The sequence below is a fragment of the Pyxicephalus adspersus genome, chromosome 1 (genome assembly GCF_032062135.1).
Source record: "Pyxicephalus adspersus chromosome 1, UCB_Pads_2.0, whole genome shotgun sequence".
Classification (NCBI taxonomy): Eukaryota; Metazoa; Chordata; class Amphibia; order Anura; family Pyxicephalidae; genus Pyxicephalus; species Pyxicephalus adspersus.
The window spans coordinates 124,655,827-124,667,267 of NC_092858.1; the positions used below are offsets into that span (position 1 = coordinate 124,655,827).

An 11,441-nucleotide genomic window follows, 5' to 3' on the forward strand; every position below is an offset into this window, starting at 1 on the left:
CCTTTGCTGCCTGACTGAGGATTTTTTAACATAGGTGCGGTCTCATAAACACATTAAACTGCAGGGCATTCATGTGAGCCAGCCATATAGGATACAATGGGATTTCTACCTGATGTCATTTTACTCCCAAAAATTTATATTTGAAAATACTTTGCTAGTGGCCGATGTTTTAAATAGCTGCTGCTTCTGCGCTCTATGGGCACTGCACGTATTCTATACTTGCAGGTGTGTAGAATACTTGCTGCCCTATGCCTGTTGTGTTTTCTGCTGTTGGTTCATACATCACCACAGGACATAGAAGTCAGCAAAGGGAACCATTGTGGCCTGCAAGGGGAAGCAAATGTTAGGATCATCTGACATTTGCATATGATTTGCAGTGGCTAGGGAGGGACTTTTCAATACACGGCTACTAAATATGTAAGAATACAAACTTTTCTTTTACTGGTAGTCTTTTTGTACATATGAAAATGCGTACACTCATTTTTTTTTTTTTAATGTGAGTGGCAACTATATACCAGTTTCCTCTGCTAACCTGTAAGACAGGAATTGCTCAGATACTTACCTGTCATAGCTTCTGTCTCCTGATTACTGGCCATTTCCTGCTTCTGTGGATTAGCTGCGACTCAGACCAAGAAGTGGCAATCTGTCAATGCGGACTTAAACTCAAAAATCAAAAAGTCTTCAGAGGTAGTATAAATGACAAAAATAGTAGCCCTGGCGGCTTTTTTTTGCTTTAGCTCTGCACAGCGCATGCACCCTGTATCCTATCTATTATTTTGAACAAGGTGATAAGAACTGTTGTGAGAGCCACTTGTAAAGGTCATTTAAAGAAGTCAGAATGTCATTTATACAATGTAAGGTGGTATTTTCAGAGTGAAACCTTTAACGAAGTGCACTTCTAATAGTCCTTTTATTAGTGATGCTAGAAGAGTGTAAGGACAATTCTCCCATCTTTTTGGAAGATCCCTCCCCTCATCCCCATTATCTTCTGGTAAAAATGTGTCACGTTTGTACACTATAGGATGGCCCTTCCTGCATCCGGTCACTCACTGATCAGAGGTATGTACAAGGCACTGTTTTTACTCGGGCGGTGTCAGGTATAGGTGGCCTTTAAAGACCATTGCTACAGTTCGTTGGTCCTGTTGGTAGCTGTTTATTTTAACAATATCCATTGTCATCATGAGTTCAGAACACTACCCTTGAAATTGAGCGAGCCTCTATATTCTTCAGTCTAGTGGAGGTAGCCTCCTGGCTCAAAAATCAAGCTTCTGTAATGGAAGAATGTGAAAAAGTTCAGATATGCTATGCTTAAATAATAGAAAACTGAGGGTGGTTCGAGAAGACCTAAATGATCATGTACTTGCAATGTTCTCCCCTGCCCCTTTTACCCGAGCCCACCACATGGTACTTTCCAGTAACCACCCAGCTGTTTTTTGGGTGGTTGTTGAAAATTTGGGTGACAACACAGGGGCCACCACCCACCTACAGCAGCCTTCCACTAGGCTTAAAAAAAAATCCTGGGAGAATGCTGACTTGTTATAAGACATTCTGATATTTTCAGATGACCCCACAGGCAGGAGGACACACGGAACCCAATATTGCAAGCTCCAGAACAGCATTAGACCCAGTATAAAACGAAGGCCTATGCCCATCACAACGACGTTTCCTGAAGCGTCAGACAAACCCCTTTAGGACAAGTAGAAAATTAGTAAAATTTGTTTTAGAATTAACAAAAAATTTGTTTGATCTTTTGCCAAAAAAACTGCTTCTCAATAAATCTAGCAGAAAGATGTTAAAAATGTCTTAGGTTGCAAGCTGTATGTTTTTTAGATTACCCAACAGAAACATAAAGTCAAGGTAAAGGAGACAGAAGTGAGGCGTGGGTCATTTCACCTCATTTGCTTGTCTGTTTTTTAATTAGGTAGGAGGCCATAGTTTCACTGTCATTCTGTCTTGAAGGAGAATAAGCATTATGTTTCTTGAAGGAGGATAAGCATTATCTTTCTAGCAATAATTAACAGTGGTGTAGTGTAAATGTTGCTACGTTTCACGCATATACTTTACCAGTTGAGGTCCTATTTAGAATGCGTTAGCTGTGCATGTGCAGCATTGTTATTAGGGCCTTTACAAATAAGTATATGACGTGCCTTTAAAAAATAATATATAAACACTGTTCTCCCCAGACCCTTTTAGCTGGGTGCACCACCGGGCACTTTTCAGTAAGTACCTGACTGTTTTTAGGTGGTTACTGAAAATTTGGGTCACAATACAGGAGCTGCCACCCGCTTACAGCTTCTTCCCAGAACATCTGATGAAAAAAATTGTCACATGAGGTAAATTCAATTTGAGGCCATTGGAATGCCAAATGCTTCTAGTGATAACTATGTACAGAACTTGATACAAAGATTATGAAAAGCATATGATTTTTAACCATTATTTTATGTTACCACTAACTATAAGATTTAGTAGGTCATGGTACAAACATGAATACTTTAGTAATGCATTTAGTTTTTTTTTCTAAATCTGGATTTAGAGCAACTTTAGTTGGATTATCCCTGGGCGTCCAACCATCCTGTGATGTCTATTGCTAACTTTTGAAAGGCAAGCTTTTTGCAATTTATTAGCTGCTATTATATCCTTAAGAAGACTTTGTCATCAATAGGTTTAGGCTAACTTGTTGTGGCAAGCACATATGAATTATCTCTGTATATGCATATATGATGATCTAAAGCTACTCAAAAATGTATGCATATTAAAAAATCCTAGTGTCTCATTAGTGAAATTTTGGTAAATGTGTGGGACATTTGTACTGTGACTTAGTTGTTGGAGCACTCTCTAGCGTCCAAGATGTCATTGTATATAGAGCAGAAATCAACACGTTGTATATCCAGCAGAACTCGACACTTGTCAGACCAGGCAATGTTTTTTCCAAACTGCTCTTCTCGTGTTTCTGGTAAAGCCTGGGCAAATTGCACCCTTAGGTGCCAGTTCTTAGCTGACACAATTGGCACCTAGTGTGGTCTCCAGTGCCCCCCCCCCCAGCCCCTTTTAGCTGGGTGCAGCACCCGGCACTTTTCAGTAACCACCTGGCTGTTTTTGAGTGCTTACTAAAGAGTCATAATACAGGGGCTACCACCCACCTACAATTTCTTCCCACCCAGCTTAAAAAGAAATTCTGTATTGAACACTGGGTCTCCTGCTGCCGTCCATGTGCTTCAGAGTCCTCCTCTGACCCCTGGCAGAGGAGAACTTTTTACTTGATATTTTCCCTTTATTTTAACATGAAATGATTCTAGTTATTTGATGATAACTATAGTCACTAGTTATTAGTGATTAGTCCTTGTAATTTAGGGATGCAATAATGATGTGATTAGAGTACTGACATTTCCCAGTACAAAAACATGTTGTGTTGTAACCCCAGAACAGAGCTTAGATGCCGCGTATGTACCTGCAGGCATGTTAAAGGGGTAACATGTCGGATAAAGTGTATTTATGGCAGAAATGTACAGTATGTGTGTGCTTATTTTTTGTGCCCTTACACAAACCCTATAAATGAACCTGTTGCTTTCCCTTGTATTGAAAAACACTAGATTGCTTTAGGTACTTTTGTTTTTTTTCTAAAGTAGGACTGATGTGGTGGTGAACAGCATTATGCAATTATTTCCATGTTTTGCTAATTTTAACTGTTTTATATAACTTGGCAGCAATGGCAATGACTGAACAGACACCATGTTTTCCAATGAGCAACCACACAAAGGAACGTGTCACCATGACCAAGATGACACTTGAAAACTTCTACAGTAACCTGATCGCACAGCATGAGGAACGAGAGCTAAGGTGGTTCTATCTCTTTGTTATAAATGTAATCTCTGGCCCAAATTATATATTATTCTAACTTTTACCACTTTACATATTTTGCTGTAAATGCTGGGGTGTGGGCCTGGGACTGATTATAACTGGAGTGGATGGATGGCAAAACATTCTCAACATTAAAACCTAATGAATAGTCCTTGGCGATTTGCTTTTCTTTAATGTCAAAATATATTTTACCTAGGTTGGTGCTATATACATCTGACTAGCTTTGGCATCTACCATAGGTGTAGAAGGATAGTTACTTATTTGGCTGGCCTTTTGGTGGGCAAATGCAGTTGTGTCACTGTGCTTGGCAAAGTACATCCCTTCGTGGAGTTGTGCTGTAGATATCTTTCTTCTACAGCACACTTAAACCATTGCATATATTATTAGTATATTTTTTAACCTGATTTGATTATCCATGTTGTAGTAAATGTATTCTTAGTATCTATCAGGGCAATTCCTATTTGATTTCTCTAATTTATGGTCCTCACAATGCCATAAGGAGTTCGTTACCTGTCCATTTACTGATGTTTTTATTGATGGACACGTTTCAGACATGAATTGCGAAAAAAAAAAAATCAAATGATAAACAAACCCAACCAAAATGCCATTGTAAACATGCAAATAATAGAAGTAAGGTTACATTCATAGATGATTCTTGTCCGATTTGCGCCTCAGGGCTAATATCAGGCTTCACTCTGACGTGTGCAGTGGCTGTCCAACATTATTCATGGATCTACCAGACAAACGACCACAATGCAATTGAAGGGTTGAGCCGCTGGCTTGTTCTCCTTCCCCTTCTTCATAGAACAGAAAGGCGCTGTATGTACAGCACTCATTTATGTATCTTTCAGTCTTTTGTCATTGGAAAGGATGATTTTGTCACGTGAAAGATCCTTTCCAACAACAAACATTTAAAGTTTGTACGTAGCCTTACATCAAATATTACTGGCAAGTGAACAAGTCCAGTATTTACATATTTCCCTTTTATTTATATTAGTATACCTAAACAAATAACATTCTAAAAGTTCTTAAAGATACTTAACATTATTAAGTGGTATGAAACAGTGAATAGGGCAGCCAGTCAAGAACCCCCTATTTTTAGTGTGACGCAAATGTTGTTACCTGGGCTAACATTACACTTAAACTGCTCTGCACCCAACACTTTGTTTGTTATTCTTATTCAGTAGCATTATGTGAAAAAAGCTAGCCTGAGTAACTAGGTTATATTTATCAGTTTACTGTGTGTTACTTTGTTATTGTCTTAAGTAATTTCTGTAATCATTGAAGAGAAGCTGACCTAGTCACATAAAAAGCCCTTTCATGGTATTGTGAAAATGAATAGAACACCAGTGTACAGTAACATCTTATATTGTCTCCGATTTCTCCTTTCTGTTTTTAGACAGAAGAGGCTGGAAAAAGTCATGGAGGAGGAAGGCCTCCGGGATGAAGAGGTAAAGAAAATGATATACCTCCAGTAATTACTTGAATTAATTATAAATAAACGTGTGTGGATCAGATAACTAGATCTCCTTCACTTAGCTCTGATAAAATCTTGGTAACGTGCACACCAATGAACTAGAGAAAGATCTGCCCATGTTCTTCTCTTAGTTGAAAGATTTATTAAAATATCTTAAAAATGTGTTGCAAAGTAAAATAGGAATGCACATATCTTCATATGGAAGCAGGGCAACACCTATAGTTTGTGCTTGGATTCGTGTCCTTTTTATGTACAAAGCTGGTCATGTTTGTAGACCTGTACCTAAGACAGAACCAAATCACCTTAATGTTCATCAGCAGACGCTATGAAAAATCTCCCATCATCAATTTTCTCAGGAGCTACACCACACACAGTGTGTTGATAGTATCTTAGAAGTAAATGTGGCATCAGCATTGTTTTGCTCAGAAAGTCAAGGTATGCTTGTAAAATGGGACAAAAAGGGTGGAGTTTTGTAGTGTTGTCAGTCACCAGGGAGTTAGGAGATTAATGCATTTCTAGAAGGGCCAGTTTATATTTTTCTGTTCTTTAAAGCATTTTCAAAGGAATAAAAATGATTCTATTTTGAGAAATGTGTGTATTGTTATGCACTACTTGTTTTTCTTTTTTTTTTCTTCTCAACATACGAAGTTTGCACGCACTTATTAATTTGGTTTGATAAACTTGGTGTTCCAAGCACACATTAATGAACAGTGTTAGCAGAGTAGGTTACAATACATAGTTACAAAGTGTGCCAGGTTGAAAAAAAGACATAAGTCCATCAAGTTCAACCACTAGGGAAATAAACATATCCCAGATATAAAACCATATAGGACATAGTTGGTCAAGAGGAAGGCAAAAAGCCCTGGTACAATTTGCTTCAACAGGGGAAATATATTCCTTCCTGATTCCATGAAGCAATCAGATATTCCCTTGATAAACAGTCACTGTTATTTTTACTTTAAATCCTTAATACCCAGTTATATTCTGTGCTTCTAGAAAAGCATACAGCTTTTTCTTAAAGCAATCTATAGTAGTTGCTGAAACTACTTCCTGAGGGAGCCGATTCCACATTTTCACAGACCTTACAGTGAAGAATCCCTTCATTATCCAGAACTTCTTTTCCTCCAGACGCAGAGTGTCCTCTAGTTCTTTGTAATGATTTAAAAAGTGAATATTGGGGAAGAGAGTTCTCTATATGGACCATTTATATATTTGTACAGGGTGATCATATCCCCCCTTAAATGTCTCTTCTCAAGGGTAAATAGATTGATTTAATCTAATCTCTCCTCAAAGCTGAGCTCCTCCATTCCTTTTATTAGTTTAGTTGCCCTTCTCTGCACTCTCTTCAATTCTACAATGTCCTGTTTGTGAACTAGAATACAGTATTGAATGTTATAGTTTACTGTATATATACAAATAAAATGCAGTGTTTTGATTTGATAAAAATCCTTAAAGGCTTTGCTGCGTTGTGCTTGTTTGACTTTTTTGCACCCTAGTATTTTACTGCTATTAGTTGCAGCATTTTTAATCTGCCTTTTTTTTTGTAGCTTTTTAACTTTTTTTCCCCTCTCTTCATTCAGTTAGATACGAAAAACCAGTTTGACACCACCACCTGCAGCTTTTGATTCTTCATCTTGTCTCCTTTTATGTCCCTCACTGAAGCAATAAACAATGCTTATATGGTGGTCTGGATTATTCTACCCTCAGTAAAATCATAGAAAGTTAAGCACAGCCACCTCATGCACCCTTGAACGACATTCACTATGTACAGCCTATCTGCTTTATTAATGTTATAAGAAGCCTCCATGCATTTTGGAATACCCTCTTCCCTAAATGCTCCCTTTGGCTTAATGGCCTTTGCACCTGGGAAACTTTCAAACTCCATTGTGCTGTTCATTGTTTTCGTTACACTGATCTGCACCTTGTCACAAAACTTTGCTTAGGTTCACAGTCTGTCATTATTGTCTTGTATTAATGATTTGCTATGCTGTTTTATCCAAGTTTAAGACATCCAGGAGACTTTAGTGTAAACCATTTTCCTTTTTACAGTTAGTTTTTAAAGTTTACCTATACCCAAAACTCTCTCACTTGTTAGGGAGGGAGAAGGGAAGTCATAATCATTTTAATCTGTTTTGGCTCTGCGTCACTGCTGGTGTTCTGTTGGATTGTAGCCATCCGCTGTTGGCTGTTTCAGCCTGAACGTATCGGCAAAAGCCTGAAAGGAGGAGTTAGGTTCCACGTGCAGCATTTTCCAGACTCCGTTTTGGTAAAAATTAACAATAGAGAGCATTTCAGGTTCAGTGCACCTGGCTAATAATCTTTTCCTAAGGCACTGTAGTGTACTGCTCTTATTCTAAAACAAAAGGAAGTTTTTGCTCCTATTGATGCAATGCGCTCCACCCTGAAACTAAAAGATTAGCCTGTTACTTCAACCAGTGCTGTTTGCAGCAGAGGAATTTTATTTTCACATTTGTTTGCAAAAATGAATGTAAATCTGCAGAAATCCAGATTGTTCAAGATGGACTAAAAATGTGAATGTTAACCCACTTTGCGGAAAAGTTTAGATTTGCTATTTAAAAATATTTATTGCTCCCCGTAAAAAAAAATACATTTTTGCATATTTAAATTTTTAATCCAGAAAAAGATGAGGAGATCGGCACATGCAAGAAAAGAAACTGAATTTCTACGATTGAAAAGGACGCGATTGGGATTAGAGGATTTTGAGTCTTTGAAAGTAATTGGAAGAGGAGCTTTTGGAGAGGTAAGACTAGTTACTTAACCCTTCAAACAGTACTAATAAAGTTGGTTTTGCGGTCTTTGTCTCTGTTGGGACGTTACCTATCACTTCCTGTGCCTGTTGCTAATACATCTAATGTTCTGACACTTCCCACCATGAAAGGCATTTCGGATAGCTTTTTACAGGAAATTGATAGATTTGTTAATAGATAATAATTGAAATTGTTAATAGATAAAAATTGCACTCTTTGAAGAAGACAGTTCATATTTACCTGTTCTGTTCTATTTACTGCTTGTTCTGAACTTCCACTTATTGAAAAGATATTTGGACTGAAGAATTTCCTGGATCTGAAACTTTTGAGAATATCAGAAACTCCTCCTTTTTTTGCCTAGGTTCTTTCCTTTGCCCCTGTATTACTGTAGGACATGGTAATGACCTAGTGGGTGGCAGTAGAAACCACAATGTGCAGTGGGGGACCATGGAATGGACTTTTAAGCCTCCATAGGTCTTCACTAGAGTGAAGATCAGCAGCAATACTTTTTGGAAAGTGTTAGTTCACACATACAGTTGTAAAGCAATTGCTGTTTCACAGCCATCGCAGGTAAACGCAGCTTCTTTTAACCAAGTTTCTTTTAACACAAGTAGAAGTGTTTTTTTAGGCAGTGGGTTTAATAGACAGCTGACTGCGGATGGCAAGTAGCATCCCAAAATGTGGGATCCTGCAAACTCTTGAGTCTTTTGTAGTTCCCTGACACTAAGGATTTTTCAGCGGGGAGAGGGTGGTTGAACCTTCTGCCAGCCACCAATTTATCCACCTGCCCCATGATGCTTCTCATTGAAATGAATGAGTGCGTTTTGATGGTAGGCAGGGATGGCCATCTGCAGTCAAATATTCAAGTCTTTGTGGTTGATCCCATTTTCTGAGATGTTTCTCGTACCATCTTAGCGGTCAGTTGTCTATTCAACTCCCTGCCTACAAGGACTCTGTTTGTCAATCACTAGAACAAAAGACATTGCCATTTGAGCCATCTGCTTCTTGTACATGGGGTTGTAAAAAGTGGTAACCACACAGCTTCACAGTGGTCCATATGAACTAACCCTTGCTGTCTTTTTCTTTTCTTTTCCCACTGAAAGTGTTCTGTGTTTTCTCCAGCCCCTTTCAGCTGGGCGCCCCACCCGGTACTTTTCAGTTTTTGGGTGGTAACTGAAGAGTTGGGTCACAATACAGGGGCTGCTACACACCTAGAATTTCTTCCCACCTGGCTTTAAAAAAAACTCCTGGGTTGAACACTAGTTTTCTATCGAATGACAGTTACATAAAATTGCTTGAATATTTTAGGTGCAGAAACCTTAATTTTTTTAGATTTTCAGTAGAATTTGAAAGTATAAATTTTGTCAGCTGTTTGTGCTGTGTCTTTCCTTATTGGGGACTATCATGTCCTCCTGTGTGGTCATCATGCAATAAGAGGAATAAAGATGTAAAAGAAATAAAGATGTAGGTTACCCAGTGTTTTAGAACGGAAGGGATGGATTAGAAATGTTCTGTCAATGACTCTGTTTGTAAGTTTTTTTTATACTTGTAACAATAATGTCTGTATTTTTTTTGTAGGTTCGGTTAGTTCAAAAGAAAGACACTGGTCATGTATATGCAATGAAGATTTTGCGAAAGGCAGACATGTTGGAGAAAGAGCAGGTAACTATTTATGTGTACTAAAAACATCCCCCTTATTTACCATATTAATATGTGTAAAAAACACCTTTCTACTTTTGGAAACTAGGTTTGTTATGTTAGCTTTGAACACATAGACAATGTTATACTGTAAATGTTTTTTTTTGCCAAATGTAATGTTTGCTATTTCATTTTGTTCAGTATTTATGTATGCAGTTCAGTAAAGTTATGTCCTCTATTTTAAAGCCATTTCTAACTTGTAGTGTATGTAAAGACTGGTATGTGCTGAACTCTTACTTGTCTAAATTTTTTAAATTATACTCTGTTAATGGACTGCACTGTGCATCAAGGCAAAGTGGACTAATTGCTTCATTTCATCATAAGAGTCCCTTTTGTTTTTCTTTCCCTGATATTATTATTAAGTATTTATATAGTGCCAACATAATATGCAGCGCTTTACAAAGTCTATGGTCATGTCACTAACTATATCATTAGCATAGTATAGGGTTTATTTAGGGGGGGGAAGCCAGTTAACCTAAATGCATGTTTTTGAAATGTGGGAGGAATCCGGAGTACCCAGAGGAAACCCACACAAACACAGGGAGAACATACATACTGCTGGCAGATAGTGTCCTGACCAAGATTCAAACCTGGGATCTAGCACTTCAATGGCCAGCGTGCTAACCTCTGAGTCACTGTGCTGCCCTTGTTAGTTTTTTTTTTTTTGTTTGTTTTTTTATCTATTGTTTTATCTATTGTTATCATTGTTCTTCCAGTCACAGTACTTGTAGTTTTTTCATTCTTATCTTGCTCTGCTATGTTTATCAACAAACACATATGGGGGTAATGAATAATTTTCCTACCATGGAAAACAAATTTGTAGTTGTCATTTTTGCTATTTGGTGTAAACAGATGAAGTTGTTCTCTTTTCTTTATTTTTACCTGAATTAGCTGATTGTAAACAATGTACCGTATTTCAGTTTCTCGCTGCTGTAAGAGAGTCCAGCTTGTACCAATACATTATACACTTCCTGATACTTATAAAAATAGGTGTAGGCTTTTGGCATATTTTGTACTTTGCTTATCTGTTTCACCATCTCGGTGTGTACATGTCAACGGGGATCTGCATGTATTAGACAAGAATAATGTCTTTATTTAATGTAATGTCTCCCAGGAAAAAAAAGTTTTAAGAGTAAACATACCGCTGAACTTGAACTTAAGTAGTAAAAATAAATGGTTTTAGTACTTGAGGAATTGCACGTAGCCCTTTTACCTTGAGTATTGTTTACTGGTTTGATATGTGTTATTTTATCAGTAACACGTCTTGATCATTAAATCTTATTTTTCTGTCTAGGTTGGACACATTCGAGCAGAAAGAGATATTTTGGTAGAAGCAGACAGTCTATGGGTGGTAAAAATGTTTTATAGCTTTCAAGACAAACTGAACCTATACCTGATCATGGAGTTCCTACCTGGAGGTACTTTGGTTGCATAAACATTGTTAATAGTTTAACAGAATAATGCAGTTTTAACTTTTCCCAGTCAAGTCACATCTAAACAAAAGACTGCTAAATATTGTAAAGAAATAGTTGATAGCACATACCATGGTATATAACATTTTTGACTACATATTATGTGCAACTGTGTAGCTTTAGATTTATATATCAGAAGTGTTATTTTATTTAACAGGGGTGAGTAAA

At 37.5% G+C, this 11,441-nt stretch overlaps 1 protein-coding gene across 1 annotated transcript in view; it reads left to right on the forward strand.

The window, feature by feature from the left end:
- The window catches only part of LOC140340854 (serine/threonine-protein kinase 38), a 24,082-nt gene that overhangs the window by 1,791 nt on the left and 10,850 nt on the right, over positions 1 to 11,441 (forward strand). The window contains exons 2-6 of the mRNA XM_072426276.1: positions 3,705 to 3,837; positions 5,258 to 5,309; positions 7,974 to 8,096; positions 9,682 to 9,765; positions 11,096 to 11,219. Of these exons, the coding sequence (XP_072282377.1) occupies positions 3,707 to 3,837; positions 5,258 to 5,309; positions 7,974 to 8,096; positions 9,682 to 9,765; positions 11,096 to 11,219 (514 nt within the window). The 5' untranslated portion in view covers positions 3,705 to 3,706. The remainder of the gene's footprint in view (positions 1 to 3,704; positions 3,838 to 5,257; positions 5,310 to 7,973; positions 8,097 to 9,681; positions 9,766 to 11,095; positions 11,220 to 11,441) is intronic.